At 36.0% G+C, this 21213-nt stretch overlaps 1 protein-coding gene across 2 annotated transcripts in view; it reads right to left on the bottom strand.

Annotated features, from left to right (window-relative positions):
- Window positions 1-18784, bottom strand: part of Tex9 (testis expressed 9) — a 37023-nt gene extending 18239 nt beyond the window's left edge. The window contains exons 1-10 of one of the 2 annotated variants that reach the window (XM_013076129.3): window positions 18660-18781; window positions 18506-18570; window positions 15776-15839; window positions 13682-13761; window positions 11250-11298; window positions 10803-10885; window positions 10159-10337; window positions 8397-8479; window positions 7571-7744; window positions 2306-2440 (exon numbers count right to left, since the gene is read on the bottom strand). In XM_013076129.3, coding sequence (XP_012931583.1) covers window positions 2306-2440; window positions 7571-7744; window positions 8397-8479; window positions 10159-10337; window positions 10803-10885; window positions 11250-11298; window positions 13682-13761; window positions 15776-15839; window positions 18506-18570; window positions 18660-18746 — 999 coding nt within the window. In that variant the 5' untranslated portion in view covers window positions 18747-18781. Of the gene's footprint in view, window positions 1-2305; window positions 2441-7570; window positions 7745-8396; window positions 8480-10158; window positions 10338-10802; window positions 10886-11249; window positions 11299-13681; window positions 13762-15775; window positions 15840-18505; window positions 18571-18659 lie in introns of both variants that reach the window. The other variant, XM_021237191.2, reaches the window with a different exon arrangement.
- Between the last annotated feature and the right edge of the window lie 2429 nt (window positions 18785-21213).

Genomic DNA, 21213 nt, shown 5'->3' with positions numbered 1-21213 from the left:
TCTGTTGATATGGTATATTACATTTATTGATTTGTGTATGTTGAACCATCCCTGCGTCCAACAGATTTCTGCAGGATGTTGATTTCACCCTTTTCATTCCTAAATGCATGAATATGAGTCTTTTTAAAAATAAGGTTGGCTAAGCATTTGTCAATTTTAATCTTTCAAAGAACCAACTCTTCAATTCATTGAGTCTTTGTATTGTTTTCTTAGTCTCCATTAATTTCTACTCTGATTTTTAGAATTTTCTCCCTCATAGAAGCCCTGGGCTTGATTTGCTCTTCTTTTTCTAGAAACTTTGACGTTCAACATTAGGGTGTTTTTCACTCTCTTTTCCTGATATTTCACTTGTAGGACTGGTTTCATTGTGTCTCCTCAATTCTGGTATGTTGTATTGGCATTATCATTTAATTGTAGAAACTGTCTAATTTCTTTAATTTCATCTGTGACCCACTGGTTGTTCAAGAGGGTGTTAATTCCATGTGTTCATGAAGTTCTTGTGGTTTCTTTTGTCACTGATTTCCAATATCATTGCACTATGGTCTGATTATATGAATGAGAAAATTTCAATTCCTTTGCATTTACTTAAGTATGTTCTATGAGCTAGTATATGGTCTATTTTGCAGAATGTCTTGTGTGCAGCTGAGAAGAATGTGTACTATGATTCTGTGGGGTGAACACTCTGTAGACGTCTAATAAGTCCATTTGTTCAAAAGTTTGGTTCAGTTCTAATATTTCATTGTTGGTTTTTTGCCTAATTGCTCTATTTGTGTCATTGGGGTATAAAAGTCCCATTACAATTGTGTTAGTGCTTATTTGATTTTTCATGCCTGTTAATATTTCTTTTATATACTTGGGTACACCGGTATTTGGTGCATATATATTTATTATCTCTTTCTCTAGGACTGCTGTCTTTATAAGGACATAGTGACCTTTGCCTCTCTTAATCAGTCATAGCTTAAAAGCCACTTTGTCTGCAAAGAGAATAGTTACTCCTCCTTTTTTCTGGGTTCCTATTGCATGGAATATTGTTTTCCATCCTTTGACTTTCAGTCTATGAATTTCTTTTTGAATTAAATGTTTCTTGTATGCAGCATATTGTTGGATCTTGCTTCTTGATTCATTCTGCCAGTCTGTTTCTTTTGATTGGTGAATTGAGACATTTAACATTGATGGTTATAACTGATATGTATTGACTTATTCTTGTCAAGTTATTTTCCTGTCATTGGCTCCCTTTTTCTTCCTCTGTATAATTTCTTGCCATACTTGGTAGATTCATTCTGTTGTGGTTCATGGAGTTGTAATCCTTGTTATCTCTTTCTAGAATATCCTTCAGAACACTTTAGAGTGCTGGCTTGGTCTTCATGAATTTCCTCAGGTGTTCTTTGTCATTGAAGTGTCTTATTTTTCCATCAAGTTGGAAAGATAGTTTCATGGAATGTTCCATAAAAGGGTTTCACATACACATCAATATTTGGGCCTTTATTTATTCAACAGATAGTTGAGGCATTGAATGCTAATCCTCTGCCAAGCACTGGAGACATGAAGGCGATCTCCCAGTCATTTTGTAATAGCAATTAGAGAACTGTAGTTTAAGAACTGCAAGCAGTAGCTGCACTGAGACCCTGTTCACCTGTACATTCCAGCCTTACTCTGGACCTGCCATGTCAGAAGCTCTGAGGCTGCCACCGGCAACCTGAGTTTTAACAAGTCCTCCAGGTGATCCTAATTCATGCACAGCTTTGATATAAAATAGCCCTTAATTTATACATTAAAAAATTGAGGCACAGAAAAGAACATAACAGACTTGATATATAAAAGACACTTTTTCTCACTATTTACCCTTAGAGATTAGAAAAGTATCTGTGATAAAATACGGGGACCCATAACAATGTTTCAGTGAAGAACTGAAAAAATCCTCCAAAGAGCTGTGCCATCACCTACTTACGGTAATAGCTCAAGCATATAATCCTACTTGTTCTCCCACCCAAGTACTAACCAGGCCTGACCCAGCTTAGCTTCTGAGGTCAGACAAGATTGGGTGCATTCAGGGTGGTAAGGTCGTAGACTGTACTTGTTGAAAATGTGCTTATTACTAGTGAATATATTTCTTCTGAAAAGAGAAATGTTCAACATGACATAAAGAATAAATTTTTTTTGGTACCGGGGATCAAACTCAAGACCCTGTGCTTGCCAGGCAGGCATGGCACTCCAAGAATAAAAATTTTTAAACTATTATCTTTGATGCTTGCATAAAATAGTTACCAAAGGTCATCACTACCAACACTATTCAATATTGGCATACCTTATTATTTTGCTTTAATTTACTTAATTCCAGTTTATACTTTTCTACTTCTTCTAGGGCTCTATTCAAGCGAACTTCTGTAGCACTTCGACTGGTGGCCGCCTGTTTTTGTAGTCGTTCTTTATTTTCCAATTCCTGTGCAGTAAAAAAAGATATGAACTATTTAAATATTGTAAGTTCTCTTTATATTTTACAACATTTTTCCATTTTCATATCCCTTTTCTTCCAAATTTTATAACCACACATGGGGCTGAAGGCAGAGATGATGGAACTGTTCTATATCATGATTATGGTGATGGTTAAACAATTGCATGCATCTGTGAAAACTCAGGAAACTGTATACTAAAAAGTGAATTTCCTGTATACAGGAGCACAGAACTTCCTCCAAAATAGACCATATTTTAGACCATAAAGCAAGTCTCAAAAAATATAAAAGAACTGAAATAATTTCATGTATCCTATCAGATCACAATGGAATAGAACTAGAAATAAACAGTAAAGACAAAACAAAACAAAATGAATACATGGAAATTGAATACTACACTCTCGACTGATCAATGGGTCACTGAAGCACTGAAGAAATAAGAGGACAAATGTAAAAGTGAATCAAACAGTAATGGAAACAGAGGATATCAGAATCTGTGGGATATAATGAAAGCAGCTGTAAAGAGCAATTTATAACTATAAATGCCTACATTAGAAAAACTGAGTGATCCCAAATAAATAACCTAATGATATATCTAAGATCCTAGAAAAACAAGAACAAACCAAACACAAAACTAGTACCAGCAGAAAAAAAGACATAACAAAAAGATCACAGAGCAGATCAATGAAATTGGAACTAAAAATAAAACAAAACAAAATAAAATAAAAACCCAAAACAAAACACCACAAAGGATCAATGAATCAAAGAGTTGGTTATTTAAAAACAAAAAACAAGACTGAAACCCTTAGTCAAACTTACCAAAAGAAAGAGAGAAGGCCCGTGTTAATAAATTAGAGATGAAAAGGTGAAATTACAAAAGACACCACTGAAATATACAGAATTATTAGAAATTATTTTTTGAAAACATATTACAGTAAGTTTGTAAATCTAGGAGAAATGGATAAATTCATATACTAGACATATACGACCTATGAAACTGCTCCAAGATATAAAAAAAAATCTAAGCAGATTACTAACAAGGAATGAGAATGATTCAGTAATAAAAATTTTACTAAGAAATACACAGGACCCACTGGATTTACTTCTGAATTTTACCAGACCTATAGGGAAGAACTAATACCAATGCTCCCCAAACTTTTCCACAGAAAAGTAAGGAATGCTTCCACATTCACTCTATGAAGCCAACATTATAGCAAGTCCAAAACCAGATAAGGACTCAACCAAAAAAGAAAACTACATGCTCGTATCTTTGATGAACACAGATGCAAAAATCCTCAATAGGCTGGGGATTTAGCTCAGTGGCACTGCCCTGAGTTCAGTCCCTGGTACCAAAAAAAAAAAAAAATCCTCAATAACATTCTTGCACACAGAATTCAATAACACATTAAAAAGAGCATACACCACGATCAAGCTTATTTCATCCCAGAGATGAAGGATGGTTCAACATATGTAAATCAATAAATGTAATACACATAAATAGAATCAAGGCTTAAAAAACAAGCATGATCATCTCAGTAGATACAGGAAAAGCCTTCAACAAAATCCAACAACCTTCCTGATACAAAAACGGGTGAAAATAGGTTTAGAGGGATCTTGCATGAAACTGATAAAAGCCTTATGTGACAAATCTAGTCAACTTTATACTGAGCAGGGGAAAACTGAAAGCATTTCCTTTAAAATCAGGAATGATACAAAGCTGTCCACTTTCATTACTCCTGTTCTATGCAATATTTGACACTTTAGGCAGAGCAATCAGGTAACAGAAAGAAATAAAGAGAGATATAAATAGGAAAGGAGAAAGTCAAATTATCCTTATTTGCAGATTTTATGAACATTCACACAGAAGAGAAGACCCAAAACAACTCCACCAGATTTTAGATATGATAATCAAATTGAACAAGGTAGCAAGACACAAAATTAACGCATAAAAATCAGTGGTGTTCCTTCCTATACACCAATAATGAAGCCGCTAGGAAATCAGGAAAACAATTCCATCATAATAACTTCAAAAAATTAAATACTCAGAAATTTAATTTTTGACCTCACCAAGGAAGTGAAAAGTCCTCCATAATGAAAATCACAGAACTCTATAAAGAATGAAATTGAAGGGGACATTAGAAAATGGAAAGTGTCTCATTCTTGGATAAGAAAAATTAATATTGTGAAAATGGCCATATTACCAAAAATGATCTACAGATTCAATGCAACCTTTATAAAAATACTCAAAACATTCTTCTCAGAAGTACAAAAAACAATCCTAAATCCATAAGGTATCAGAGAAGACCCCAAAGAGCCAAAACAATCCTCAGCAAAAAACAAAAACAAGAACCAGAAAACAAAAGGCATAAAACAAACAAAAAAATAATGCAAGGGACATTATAATACCAGATTTGAAACTACACTACAAAGCCATAGTAGCTACAACACATGGTACTTGCATAAAAACAGACCAGACCAATGGAACAGAAAAGAAAACAGAAAAATAAACCCATGAACTTACAGTCATCTGTTACTTTGACAAAGGGGACAAAAACATATGTTAGAGAAAAGAATGCCTCTTTAACAAATGGTGCAAGGAAAACTGGCACAAGCAGAAGATAGAAGCCAGACCCTTGTCTCTCACCATGCATTAAAATCAAATCAAAATGAATCAAAGACCTAGGTATAAAACCGAAACTTTGAAATTGCTAGAAGCTAACAGGGGAAACACTTGAAGCCATACACACAAAGACTTCTTGTACAGAACTCCACAGCACAGTAAATAAAATCAAGAATCAACAAATTTAAAAGCTTCTATATAGCAAAGAAAACAATCAGCAGGGTGATAATGTAACCCACAGCACGGGAGATAAGCTTTGCTAGGTACTCTTAATAGAGGATTAATATCTAGACTATATAAAGAACTCAAAAATAATAACCATCCAAATAACCCAAACAAAAAAATGGGCAAATGAACTGAACAGATGCTTCTCAAAAGAAGAAATATGAATGGCTACTAGGTACATGAAAAAATGTTCAACATCTTTGTTATGGTTTTTATCTGGATGTCTCCCCAAAGCCTCAAGGACTTACAGGTGGGGTTTTTGGGAAGCGATTGTATCATAGGGACGTGTTACTTAGCAGTGGATTAGCCCACTGATGAGTTTACTGCTGTGAGGTTGGGAGTGAATCCTGGTCAGAGGAGGTGGTCACTGGGGGTGTGGCCTGGAATTGTCTATCTCCTTCCCTCTGCCCTTGATCTCTCTCTGCTTCCTAACTTCCAGGCCATGAGCAATTCTCTGCCGTGCTGCCCTGCCTCAGAACCAGTTGACTATGAATTGAAACCTCTACAAACTCTAAGCCAAAATAAACCTTTCCTCTTTTAATATGTGGATGGCAAGAATTGTGTCTCAGCGGTGAGAAAGTAACTAAGACAATCTTTGTTTATTTAAAAAATGTAAATCAAAATTACTTTGAGATGTCATCTCACCCCAATCAGAATGGCTATCATCAAGACACAAAAATGATGACTGCTGCCTGCCAAGGATGCAGGGAAATAGGAACCTTCCTTTTGTGGGAATGTAAACAAACACTATGGAAATCAGTATGGAGATTCTTCACAAAACTAAAAATAGAAATATCATTTGGTCCAGCTATAAGTCTCTTGGGAATATTGCTGAAAGAATTAAGGTATCATGCTATAAGGATACATACATACTCATGTTTATAGCAGCACAGTTCACAATAGCTAAGCTGTACAAACAGCCTAGGTGCCCACTAACAGATGAATGGACAAAGATAATGTGATACAGATACACAATGAATATTATCCAGCCACAAAGAAGGATGAAATCATATAATGTGCATGAAAATGGCTAGAACTGGAGATCGTCATGTTAAATGAAATAAGCCAAATTGAGAATGTTAAACATCACATGTTTTGTTATATGAGAAACCAAATAAATAAATAGAAGAGGGATGACTCTTCTGGGGAAGAGAGCACAGGTAGGAAACAAGAAAGAGGTAGGTAACAAGACAAAATGATTCAGGTAACAAACTTCACCATTCTGTAATACTAATATTCAGTAATTTTTGTACATGATCATAAGGTCATAGCAACATTATTTAAAAATTGGCAAACTGTGAAAATGACCCAAATATCTACCAGTTGATAAACAAAATGTATTGTATCTATATAGTTAAATGTTAGGGCAATAAAAAGAATAAAATACTGATTAATACTATAACTTGAATGAACCTTGAAATCATTATGTAAAATAAAGTAGTTACGAAAGACTACATATTATATGAGTCTATGTGCTTAAAATTTCCACAGTACACAAACCCATTGAGACAGAAAATATTATTGGTTTCCTAAGGCTAGAAGGGATTGAGGAGTGTGGTGGTAAAGGGTACAAGGTATCTTTTTTATGTTATGAACATGTTTTAAAATTGATTGTGGTTATAGTTTTAGAATTCTGTGAATAAAACCCATTGAATTATATGCTTTTTTAAAGAATAAAATATGGTATGTGAATTATATCTCAACAGAGTTGTAAAAATAATCTCTCTTTTGGCTTATATTTAGATGTCCCTCCAAAGCCTCATGCACTCATAGGTGGGGCTTTTCAGAGGTGACTGGATCTAGGGTGTGTGAATATGGATTAAGGATGTGTGATAATTCGATTAGTCCACTGATTGGTTTAGCATAGTTCTGAGTGTGGATAATGAGAAGGCCTACCTGGGTGTGAGAGACACCAACCAATATGCTTGTAGTCGGAATGGAATATAAAATAGAAAGGAAAGCTCAATGCTTCACTATTGCCTGCCTGCCATGCTATGGGTTATTTCTCTTCAACCATGCTGTCCTGCCTTGGTGCCGGCCGACTATGCACAGAAACCTCCACAAACTAGGAGGTAAAATAAACCTTTCCTCCCTTTACTTGCGGGTGTTGGATATTTTGTCCCAGCAATGAGGAAGTAACTAAGACACTCTCCTATACAAGGCGGAGACTTTTCAGCATTACCTGAACAACCGAAAGTGTTCCCTATCGATGTGTATCTTTAATAGTGTTAGTGTATCTTCATGATTAAGTTAGGAAAAATAGCAAAATTATTACCCTTTCTACTGAAGATAATTGTTGTTGTAATCCATCACATTTTTTGTTTGCGTCTTCAAAAAGATTTTTGTATTTTTCGATTTGGGACTGTTGTATATTAATTGTTCGCTGCTGCCTTGCACCATCTTCTTCAAAGTTTTTTACTTGAGACTTTAAATCCTGAATATCATCCTCCTATAGTAAAGAAATTATAAATTATGTGACAAAATGCACAAGACAGTATCAAATCAAAGCAGAAAACAAAAAAGCTTCTGTAGTTTTAATAAAATATTATACACAATTAATGAAGGAAAAAGTATATTCCACTTTCATCTTCAGAAATGGAAGTCAGATATTTGATTTAATAGTTTACCTTGTAAGTCCGATATAGAGAATTCTAATTAACAAGTTTTAAAAATCCTTTAGCTTTGTGATAATTCAAAATCTCAGAAAAAAGTTCAGTATTTATATGTGAGGACTTCACTCAAAATTTGACTAAATTATATCTAAATAAGGATACTCAACAAATAAAATTAAAACTGCCCCTCAAATGTCTTTGGGGAGAATGTGTTTAAAATTAGCACGTTTGCAGTACATGGTGATTACATTCCTTGTGCGGAGTTGGTACACGTACATAACACATCCGAATTCTTTTTGGCATTCCCTTTCCCTCTCTCTCCCCTCTGCCTCCATGTCTTGGTCTCCTTCCTACTTGAGAAGAGATATTTCTTTTGAGAAGTTTTTAAAACTTACATTTTTTTTGGTACCGGGGATCAAACTCGGGACCTTGCGCTTGCGAGGCAGGTACCAGAACCACTGAGTTAAATCCCCAGCCCCCAAAACTTACCTTTTTATTGCATTCACATACAACATTATCCAGCTCCTCCCGCATAACATGGAGTTTGGCCTTTAGAAATCTGATCTGTGCCTCTGTGGATTTAAATGACTGTATTTACTTCCTTTTGCTGAATCTAAGACATCATCAATCATAAGACAAACTATTATTTTATGAGGAAAACAGTGCTCAAAATGGGGAATCCAGTAGTTTATCTCTACTAGGGGACATTAAAGACATTAAATGTTATTGTAAAAAATAAATCCACTCAATAGAACAGCTAGGAATTGTTCATATTTCCTCATGGAAACTGAGTTAATAAAGGGGGAGGAAAAAAAATCTCTCCAGAGAATGACCCATAAGCTTGTACATACTGAACACATCCTTATGAGAGTGGCCCAGAACATGTCAAACAGAATTTACAGCGGGGTCAGATCAATAAGGTCCCTAGGTATTCACAGAAACAAAAACAAATCTTCTCTAGCAAAATTCTGCTTCAAATTTTACAAAGCACTCTATGTTCCCAAACTACTTTTAAATTTTTTCTTCTAACACATAACCCAGCCATTCCAAGTAATCATCTGGAATAAGGGAAAATACTTGCAAGAAGGAATACTTCTAGGCCAAGGACACTGCAAAGGAAACATACTGAGACACAGTGGCAGAGAGGTTATTCAGTAGTAAGAAAAAAGGAGCATTAAAGTCTGCTTGTCTTGGTTCTTAGTTTCTGGACGCACGAACACAATATCAGGGCCTGGGTGGCTCTCTAACCGATGAACAGCCAAACTCTGGCCATCACATCCTTGAATCCTCTTTCATACAGACTGAAAGGCAGCTTTTTTCCCTGCAACTGTCCCAGAAAGCCTGATTATGTCAGCAAATAGCAGAAATACATAAATGAACCGCTATTCACTTAGGATTAATATGCAACCCAGTAATCATTACACATACAAATTATTATTATTTTTCACAGAATCACTGAATTTTAAAGATAGACTTTATAACCATCTTTAATAAACGGCTAAATTTCAAATGATGAAATTGCTATTGCAAAGGGGCTAAGTGACTTGTCTGAAGTCATGATTACTTGTACTGTTTTATAGCGCACCATTAACTATGCTCATACATACTCAATTGCCTTATTTTTTGTTTCAATAGCATAGGTGGCGACTCTTACATTAAATAATTTTAGAGGCAAAACTTGTAACTAATGTAATATTTTTTGATGATCCAAACAGTATTATTATGTCTACTGTTATGCAGAGGATGAGTTAATAAGGAAAATTTGATGAGAAAATTCACATGAGTATACCTGATGCCACATCAATAATTCATTTATCCCTTGACATGTGTTGATTTAATTCCCAATAAATAACATATAATAATAAAGGAATTTAGAGAAAGTTTTTTCATTTTTAAAATGTTTTAATGATAAGGTGTAGGGCATTTTAATTTTAGTTGAAAGTACTCAATAAACTTAAAACAGTAGTAGAGTCTTTTTAATTTTTACTTTTTATATTAGGAAATATCAAATAGATACAAAAGTAAAGAGTCAAGTTCAATGAACTCTCACTTATGCACTACCCCTCTTCAACAATTACTGACACGTGAACAATTTCATCTTTAATCCTGCACTCATTCCAAGTCTCACCAGATTATTCATTAAATCTAAGATGTCATGATAAAGTTTCTAAGCTCAAGAAGCAGTTCACAAAGATCTGTTGCTTCAAATAATTGTGATGAAAGGAAAAATGACAATTAAAAGAAAACATACTTGTTCCAATATCTTTACTAACACCAGAGAAAATCTCATCATCTGTATGTTCAGGTAAGCCTTCTTCCTCCAGCTGCCCTTCAATTTTGCTAATTGTCTTTGCAAGAGAAAAGTCTGAAAAATCCTCTGGAATGGCGACATCACTGGCAGTTTGTACATTGCAGTATTTTAATTTAACACTAAGAAACAAAAAGTAAATATGTATATAAACAAAAGTAGAAAGATAGAAAGGAAATATGGCTTTTGCCCAAATGACAAAGCAGATCAAAATTATTATATATTTTAAATTTATGAAGAAATATATAATTGGTACTTTCAAAGACCGCACAACTGAATAGACTTTCAGGCAGTAATCGACAAAACCTAAATTCTAGTCCCCATTCTAAGAAAATACCACTGAAAGTAATATTTAAGCATTTTGAAGTGGTGAGTTTGCTAAAGACAACAGTACATTTTCATCAACTACTACAAAATGTTTCTGAGTAGAAAATGTTTTAAATCACTGAATGTGGTAGGATACAGGTGGTGTAACTATTTTGGGTACATAAATGTCTGGAGAAATAAAAAGAGGTTAATAGTTAAGAATGATGATGTTGTGAACTACAAAACAAAAGAGAAAGTAATACTTTAAAATTATATTGTACCTTGAATTTGCTTTCCTCCCTTTATTTGCAGACTGTAGCTTATTTTGAACTTTGTTTATAGGACCAGTGTTTTTGTTCTTCAGCTACAAGAAAAGAATTGAAACTAAATTTAATTGTCATGGAAAGCAATTTCACAACACATGAAACTGCGGTTTTGCTACAAATAAGAATTGTTATTTTCACTGAATTAATTCAATTGTATTTTTAAGAATCCTAGAATTGTGTACCTGTGACCAACCTGTGTATCATCCAGACCGAGAGATTCAAGGATAAGGAAAACGAGTTCCAAAGCTTCAAGGATATTCAGCTGGTTAGTGGAATACTAAATCTGGATATTTTGACCCACAGAGCTTAGTTTTCAATAACCAACTATGTCCCAGTCTGGCCTTCCCTGGCCTTCAGCTATACAATTCCCTCGGCCTAGATCTTTAAAATGTGATTTCATACCTTAGTTTCTGAATGTAGATGAACTATCCCTTCATATGATAATGGATCTCTAAAGACCAAAAATAAACATTATACATGAATAACATGATATTAAGCTGAGACAATGAAATTCAACAGCAATTATATTTGAAAGGAAAAATATACAACTATTGATATAATTTTAGTTATCCACATACTTTGAATAAATTATATATAAAATTTTACTTCTATATCTTTCAAAGATACATAAATTAGAATTATATTTTGCTGTAATTCAAGTTATCCATGTTAATTTATTTTGAATGAGTATCATTAGAAATGTGCTTTGGTTAAATATTTGCCTCTGATAAGACATACTACAACACCATTATCACACCATAATCCAGTATCACACACCCATTATCCAGCCACCCCCCCAAAAGCCTCACTTATGAATGCCTGAGGCTTTGTGGAGTATCTAGATATAAGCCATAATAGAGCCAAATAACTGTTAACTTTAGAAACACATTTTTGGGGGGTTTTTTTGTTTCTCACTCCTGTAAGGTTTAAATATTATGCTCTCTTAGGGTTGAGCTCTCATAGCCTGCTTCTTGATCTCAGATTAGGGAACCCAGAGAGAGCTTAAGATTTACACAGGCATAAATAATTTTGGTCTACTTTTAGAGTTTCTCTGCTGGTACAGTTCTCTCAAAAACTAGTGCATTTCTTATCCATTTGATTCTAGTCAGTTCTGTGTGGCATTATGATATCCACGGTTCTTTCCAAGATTATAATTATTATACAGTAGCTCCCCCTCAAATGCAGGGAATATGTTCCAAGGTGCCTCGTGGATGCCTAAAACGATGACAGTATCAAATGCTATATAAATTATGTGTTTTCCTCTATACACCCACCTCTGGTAAAGTTTAATTTATAAACAAGGAACAGCAAAAATTAACAATACCTCATAATAAAAGACAGTAATATGCTGTAATAAATTGTAATAAAAGTGGTGTGAACGTGGACACTCTCAAAGCAGCCTGTTACACTGTACCCACTCTTCTTGTGATGATGTGGGGTGACAAAATGCAGATGTGGTGAGATAGAGATGAGTGATAGTGGCACGGTGACACCGGTTAGGCTGCCACTGACGTTCCTCCTTGAATACACACGCTGCCATACCACAAGATTGATCTGTTAACTAAGGTGGCTCCTAGGCATGTAACTAATGGTTGACAGTGTACACAGTATGGATGTGTTCAACAAAGGGGTGACACACACATGAGACAGCATGCAGCAGGACAGCTGAGGTTTCATCAAGGTGCTTAGAAGAGTGCGCAATCTGAAACTTATGAATTGTCTTCTTCTGGAATTTTCCACTGATAAATGCAAGAGACTTGGAATGTTTGATAATCACCACTGCCTCTGCTACAGTAAGATTTTGTAATTTTACTTGTGAAGATCCTATACTTTTCGTGTTAAATTTATCTCTAAATATAATTTTTAGTTCCCTAATTTCCTGGCTATGCTATGATTTGGATCAAAATGTCCCCCCTAATCCTCATGTGTTTAGAGGCAGAGCTTCTGGAAAGTAATTAGATCATGGAGATGCTAACGTAAGTGGTTTACCCTTTGATGAAGTGGATGAGCTGTTAAGAGGGGGGCCTAACCGAAGGAAGTTAGTCCCTGGGGTGTGCTTTGGCTTTTTTTTGGTACCGGGGATCAAACTTGGGTCCTTGTGCTTGCGCAGCAGGCGGCTAAACCACTGAGCTAAATCCCTGGCTCTTGGGGTGTGCTTTGGAAGGGTGCATCTTCTTGGGCTCCTCCTCTGCTCTCTACTTCCCAGCTGCCAAGAGGTGAGCAGTTTTCCTCCCTAACACACTTTTGTCGTGATATCCCTGCCTTGGAGCCAGCCAACCGTGGACTGAGACCTCTGAGACTGTGCTAAAGTAAACTTTTCTTCCTGTAAGTTGTTTATGTCAGATACTTTATCCCAGCAACAAAAAGCTAACAGAGAAGATCAGATGTTTACATAAAATTCAAGAGAAAAAAGTAATATGCATTATCCTTTCTAATATAATTATCTTTACTTAATCTTCACAGGCATTACAGGTAGTACAGTATATGAGAGCAAGTTTAAAAATTATATCATTTGTGATTTGTGAAAGGATGCACTTTTCTATATGCCCTCTGGGCAAGCTGCTGACCCTCTCATTTCTCAGAAATGCAGTTTTAAAAGGAGAACATTAATATTTATTTTAAAATAATACATTTGAGAGTTATATAACATAAAGTAAATGGCTTGCCTTTTAGTAGCTAAGTAGCATATGCCTCCAGTTATTATTTTACATCTTACTCCTCTTCAAATTATGAGCTTTCAACATGTGCATGCAAAAAACATATATAGTAAAAGATTCATATAGGTAATGAACTTTTTAAAAACAAGTGTTTTTTTTAGAGTTTAAGTCACTTACCTTATGCTACCAGAATCTTCTGCTCCATATGATTTATTTTGTGTTGAAAAAGGCCTAGATTGTACCTCCTGCTGATCTCTCTAGTTAAATGAGTAAAATAAGTCATATGTAACATAGAAAAAAATAAAACTAGGATACATTCAAGTACCTTTCTGTGGCGTTGTTTTTTTCTATATGTAAATATATTTTTTCTTTCTTTTCTACATATAAATATATTTTCTTTCTTTCTTTTTTTCTAGATGTAAATATATTTTCTTTCTTTCCTTTCTTTCCTTCTTCCTTTCTATCTTTCTTTCTTTTCTCTCTCTCTCTTTCTTTCTTTCTTTTCTTTCTTTCTTTCTGGGATCAAACTCAGGACCTTGAGCTTGTGAGGCAAGCAGCAGAACCACTGAGCTAAATCCCCAGCCCTCAAGTACCTTTCTGAACATTAATCATTACAGATTTTCCATGGTTTTTATGACACAAAAACACAGAAATTGAAAAGTTATAGTATGAAAGTAAGGCCTATTCTATTATAGCTTCACTTTTCATTGATTCTGGGGCAAAAACTCAATCCAAAGGAGAAAATAAAAGAATGCAGAGGTCCTTTTAAGACATTTCCAGTTCCTGCTTCCCCACTACAGTCTTCTATTGTATGGAGCATGGAATGAAAATTAGAAAGAGATAAAAAATTCTTTTAAATATCTAATTATTAGGTAGGAAAACATCTCAAATCAGGTAAAACTTGTGTTGAGAATACTGTGAAGATGCTAAAAATCAATTATTGGGAGTAAGAGATGGCAAAGATATATTGAAAAAGGAAAGCTAATAAACAAATTCTATAGGGCCAGTTATATTCAGTAGTTAGCTTCTATAGGACGGAGGAATGTTTTCCTCTTTTCCAATCCTTCTTAGTTTTCTCTTTTGCTCTTTTTTTGGAAGAAAAGAAATTCTTTTTAGGTAACTCTACATATGAATCTCTTATTCTGCTATAATGTGGGGTCCTACTGTACAAGTATTTTCCTGTTCTGACACTGGCAAAACTAAAAATGGAATCAAAACATTTATTTATAGTAAAAAAAAAATTATTTTGGAGACAAGGTCTTGCTATGTAGTTCTGGCTAGCCTTGAACTCGCTATGTAGTCCAGGCTGGTCTTGAACTAACTGGCAGCCTCACCCTCCCAAGTGCTGGAATTACAGGTGTGTGTCACCACACCTGCCTAGTAAAATATTTAATTAAAAATGCAACTAGAAAATCTGTAACCATTATCTAAATATATCACTTGAAGTGCTATGTAAGATACATTTATTATTCCTAAATTAACAAACAATCAAGTATTTGTAAAAGGCATTAAAATACTGCTAGATTTCCTTCCCTGCCTCCATCAATTCCATTTTTGGGAAAAGGGAGATTAAAGGAAGAATTATAATTGTGTTAGGGTAAAAACTGGTAAGTTTGAATGCAGCCACTTTATTCCTCTAAGGAAGGCTACTTTATCCTATCAATTAACACTACAAATGCTGACATGTAAGGAGAGATGTTTAAGGAGGAACATCCAATTTGGTACCAGAATGGAGAATGATATTCTTAGATACTTTGTTTTGGTAAACCTCACAACACTGATTGTTCCTGACTAAAAATGTGGTTGTATTCTAGCCCAAAGAATTTGAATTAGATCCAACTGCACAGTTTAAGAAACAAATTATCATTTGAATAAGTGATAATTGTTATCATTTATTCAACTTTCATCTAGAGGCTATTTGATTTCTATCCCTACTGAATTATCCATGTTCATTCTACACAGCTACTCTCAAATATTAATCTTTTGGTGCAAGAAAAGATTGTTACTTATCAGTTTTGTCATAGGATTGCAGCATCTAAATGCAAAATAATTTTTCAGTGGCATTTAGAAAATGTATGCTTACCTAACCAGATACTTACATATATACATAGTGATATCTCTGCATGTATATTCAGGCTTACTTAAGTCTGTGATCATTCACTGAGGTGAACATTTATGCTTTGGGTACTTTTTTGCGTATATGCTATATGTCAAATTAAGAAGTTAAAAAACTAGCACTTACATGGAATTATTAATTGTTCATCTACTTACTATTGCTTCCTCAGCTTGCCGAACAAGATCAGCTGTTTTTGCTTCCAATTCTGCATTTAAACGCCTAAAAGCAGAAAATAAGTTAATAATTGGGTTATAATGAAATCCTAACAAAATAAACTTCAGCATTTAGATATTAACAAGTGACCTAATCAACAAACACTAAAATATACACGACATTCTTACACTCAAAAATGAACACAGCTATTAGAACATATCTCCAAATCCCCGTGGTTCTTCCTTCTTTGTGGTAGGAATACCAATACTGGAAGTCCTGGGCTCTCTTTGGCCCTTTACTCACTTTAATAAATAATTTACAATGAAATAATTTATCTGACTAATAAATTCAAGAAGAATAAGCTGAATGAATTCTACACAGTTCCACTTGTCATCCTCTTGGGTTTGGTTTACCTGCAGAGAATACAAATTATAACCTTGCTTCTCCACACATGGCCCTGCTATACCTAAGGATGGGGCAGCCAGGGTGGGTGACTGGGGAGCTAATATGGGGTTTTGTGAGCAGACCCAGTGTGGCTTGCAACTCCACTGCATATTTCAGTAACAGCTTCATTAGACACAAAGGGGACTCATTTGACTTCCATTTGCCAATCTATTTGGAGGGGGACCTTGTCCTAAAATTAAAAGGGCTGGGGGATGTAGCTCAGTGAAAAGGCACTCAGTACTTTTTCACACAGAAAAAAAAATTATAGACAAGGAAACTTACTATCACTTTTCCATTCCATACTGCATTGTCCTAAGCAGAGTAAAAGGGACAGAACTATTATAATTTGCCTATGTCTGTCCTCATTAAAACAAAAATGTTCAAAAGGAACTCTATAGAATAAATAAGAGAATTCAGCAGGCTGAAGATCTTTATCTACCTAATATATCACAGAAAAAATAAATGTTTCTACACATATAACCTATATAAGAAAAGCTACTCATAGCAACCAGAGATGATACCTTGAAACAACATATGACTTGTATGTAATAAACATTATTAAAAGAACCAAAAAACTCCCACGTAAATGTAGATGTGTATTTGTTGAAGATTCAATAGCATAAACATATAAAATTAATATATAAATTAAATGTAATTGGGATTTATAGGAAGCTTGCCCTACCAGTTATCACATATCTTAGTGTCTGGCTCTCTGGTTTTAGAATAGGAGCATGATGCTTGCAGAATCTACCAATTTGAGTGACTGGTATCTGCCTTAGTCTCTTCTCTCAAAGAGTGGTCATTTCCTGCAACTATGTGAAGGAGGTGAATTGCAGTGAATTCCAGACTGGATTGAGGTCTTTGGGAAATGTCCTGTTCTGCCGACTGATGAAATATCTCAATATGCTTAATACTAAGACAAGTGGCAAACTGTTGTTGTGAACTCATATTCTTGCCTAGAGGATGGCCATTTTACTCTTCTGCATGGCACAGAAAATTGTAGAAAGGTAGAGCCAGGAAATTATTCCTTTCCTATTCCTGAGAGTTGTATACCTCAGAGTACACAGTAACACAATAAGTAACAACTGGCTACGTTTACTATTAAAAACTCTTACTAGAATAGAATTCAGATCATATGTTAACTCTATGTTTAACCCTCCCAGGAACTGCCAGATTATTTTTCAGTTTTAAAATTAATTCATTTTAAATTAAAAAGAAATGAAGTGATCGAATATACTATTTTGTAAGGGTTTATGTGATGGCAAATGTCCCTGTGGGACTTACATTCCAGTGCAGGAGGCAGACAGTAAAAAGAAATTAGAAACATTTATAACTAAATGGATGCATATTCAGACAATACTTTTAAATGAAATAAATAGGACACACATGTGTAAACACTGAATAGTTTCTCTGGTGTGAGAAACTGAAAGTGTAAATAAGGACTAAAAGGTATAATAAATAATGTGAAACATAAGAAAAGGGGCAAAGGGGAAGGAAAAGTGGGAGGGGTGGGGAAAGGAAAGAAGAGAATAGAATATGAGAAAATGGAAAAAATGGAAACAAAGTCTGTAAATAGAGAGGAGTGGAGGGGTTAAAGGGAGGGAAGGGGAATGGGGAAAAAAATTAGAACCAAGAGAGATTACTTGAAGGTGCAAATTTCCAATGATGAATGTCATTATGTTGTATACCTAAAATGTACCAATAAAATTAATTTTTTAAAACAGTAAATGAGTGAACTTATTGGAACAAATTGTGCTAATTGCAAAAAAAAAAATGTGAGAAGAAAAAAAAGGAGAAGGGAGAGGAATGACGAAAGGATAGGCAGGAGTCAGATGGAAACACTGCTGTTTTAAACAATGTGATCAAATTGAGAGATCACTGCTCTGTGAAAACAGGAGCACCGAAGGGTGAAGAATGAAAGCACGTGTCTTCAGGACAGCTGTAATTATTTTCAGAATGGGTAGGGAAGGGAAGTCCTCCTAAGTCCACCAAATGTAGATGAGAACGTAATTCTGGTTGCTCTGAGAAACATGTTTTCCATTTAGAAAACAACCCTAAAAGAAGTTTACGTAAGGTCAACTCGGAACTGGAAATGGAGCGAGACGTCCCCGACGAGAGCTGGTCCGCGGCACCCTGTCCTGGAGAACCCTCCGGGGTTCTGAGGCCGAGGAAGACGGACGGGGGAGGACAGGAAGGGGAGGGGGTGTGGATCCGGGGGTACCGGGAGGACGGTCCTGGGGAGCCTCAGTCGGTGGAAGAAGGGAAAGCGCGACGGCCGAGCTTCTTACTTATACTCCTGCTCCTGGGCGAGAAGATCCAGCGACGGGAGTGGGGTTCCCGGGACGCTGCGTCCCTGTAAGAGGGAGAGACCTACAGTTAGAGAGACCGAAGTTCTCGGAAACTGGAAGTCCGCGCAGCCGAATGCTGGCCAATTGAACTGACCCTAAAACCCAAACTTCGACCCGCCATCTTTTGGGACAGCGACGCGGTTACCCAGGCAACGACAGGTTTTCTCGCGAGATCGACCATGTCGCGGAGCCCGGCTCCAGCGCCGTTGGGCGTGGACACCTGTCGGTCTGCGCTCCTCTGGGAGCCCAAAAGCTGAGTAAGTAGTGTGATTTTTCCGGTGGAAGGGTGGGAGGTTCACGTCTCCTTCTGAAACTTAGTAAAAGTTGTGTTTTTCAACTAATCTTGTTCCCCCATCCACTTTATTTTAAATGTACTCTTAAATAGAATTTTTAAGTTCTGATTTCTAGCCTTTAAAAATTTCTTTTAAAAAATCTTTTTTGCAGTACTAGGAGTTAAACCTGGGCCTTCAGACAAAACTACACCCCCTCCCTATTTTTATTTTTTAATTTTGAGACAAAGTCTGGCTAAAATGCTAAATTTCTCAGGCTGGGCGCAGACTTGCCATCCTCCTGCCTCAGCCTCTCAGAGTGCTGCCTACCACACTCCACTGTGATTTACAGCATGGTTAAGAGCTCAGGCTCACATATCCATCGTCCCAAGTTCACATCCTGGCTCTGCCACTTCCTAGATGCATAACTCGACAAATCACTCTGTATCTCAGCTACTTCATCTGTAAAATGGAAGTAGGAATGATGCCCACCCCAGGTGTTATGAGGAGTGAATGAATTCATGCTTAAGATTGTGCCTAGAACACAGTTAAGCCAATAATTCCAATTGTTTTAGAATAAAATAGGAAGTTCTAATATAAACAAACCTTCACATTTACAGTCAACTCATCTTCTTGCAAGGGTACCAAGACCATTCAGTGAGAACAGAATACTCTTCAACAAATGGAGAACAACCTCATAACCACATACAAAAGAATGAAATTAAGCCTGTGCCTCACCATGTACAAAGATTGATAAAAGACCTTAAATACAAAGCTGTTCAAAGAAACCATACATGTAAATCTTTAGGTACTTCTCTGATATGGCACCAAAAGGACAAGAAAAAAACTAAAAATAGAAAAACAGGACATCAATGAAATTTAAAACTTTCTGTTTCAAAAGATACCATAAAGTTAAAAAAAAATACAGAAAGGGAGAAAATTTTGGAAAATGTATATCTGATAAGGGACTTGTATCTGGAATTATTAAGATACAAAGATAAAGAATGAAAAAAGTTTTTTAAAATGTGTAAAGGATCTTAAACAGGCATTTTCCCAAGAAGATACATATAAGTAAAAAGCACATAAATTATGCTCAATATTACTATTCTTCAGGAAAATGAAAAACACCACTGTCAGGTAAAAGAGCCGAAAACCAAGACCAGACCAGGCCACAACAAGCCTTTATTAGGGGAGTAGATCTGCCAGGCTGTCTCTGAACAAAGGAGAAACAAAAGCAATATGGCCAGGGCAGGGAGAGTCTTATAGAGACTGGGGTGGGGTTTGTAGGGGCTGAGGTGGGGTTGAGTGAGGTAGTGACCAGGGAATGGAGGAGCCAGTGACATCACTAAGTGTAGTAGGTGAGCAAGTATTAGGTTACTCTCTAGGCAGGAACAGGGGCATGCTGGGAAGAAGGGTTTGTTCTTTGGTGGGAGCAGCCATCTTGGCATGATGTCACACAGGGGAGGGGGCAAGGCACCATAGGAAGAGGGCAGCTACTATACATAATAGCTGCTGAGGTAGTGGGAGACCTATCAACCACAGTGACATGTAATTGTTTACTCACTGGGATGACTATAATAAAAAAAATAGATGATAATAAGTGAGGAGAGAATGTGGGGGATGTTATGGTTTGTATCTAGATGTCCCCCCAAAGCCTCATGCAGATGAGATAGGGCTTTCTTTTTCAGAGGTAGTTGAATCTGGAATGTGTGATGCTGGGGTTAAGGGTGTGTGATTACTAAACCACTACATGTGAGTGATTAGTTTGGCACCACCCTAATCCTGGTAGCCTGAATAAGATAAAAGGGACAGAAAGATACTGTTAAACTCTCTCTTGTCACCTTTGCTGCCTTGTGCGGTGCAGTATAGACACTGCCCCTAAGTGGCTAGTACTTGGTCCTGGGATGATCAAGTCACAATAAGCAAGGCTTCTTGAGATGCGTGGGGCAGATAGAGAAGTCACAGCTGTGGATTAGTTAGTCTGCAGATCAAAGGCATACATACACAATGAACCATTAATTTAGCCTTACAAAGGAATGAAGGTCAGGAACATGCTATATAATACAGATGAACCTTGAAAACATGCTAAGTGAATTAAGACAAATGTTGTATGATTCCATTTATATTAAGTACCTAGAACTGGCAAATTTATTGAGAAAGAAAATAGAATAGTTTACCTACTCTGGGGCGATAATAGAATGGGAAATTATTTTTTAAGGGCTATGGAGTTTCTTTATGGGACAATGAAAAAGTTCTGGGAGTGAGTGCTCCTCACACAACAGTGTAAATGTATCTAAAGTCACCACGACTTAACATTTTTAAGTGACTAGAATGGTAAGTTTTACATTGCAAGCTGGGATCAAAAAATATAGCTAATAC

This window comes from Heterocephalus glaber, unplaced genomic scaffold (assembly GCF_053883595.1).
Source record: "Heterocephalus glaber isolate CG9 unplaced genomic scaffold, H.glaber_assembly_v1.0 deba00001689, whole genome shotgun sequence".
Taxonomy (NCBI): domain Eukaryota; kingdom Metazoa; phylum Chordata; class Mammalia; order Rodentia; family Bathyergidae; genus Heterocephalus; species Heterocephalus glaber.
The sequence above is the reverse complement of the archived record's forward strand: the minus strand, read 5'-3'. Positions and strand labels throughout refer to the sequence as shown.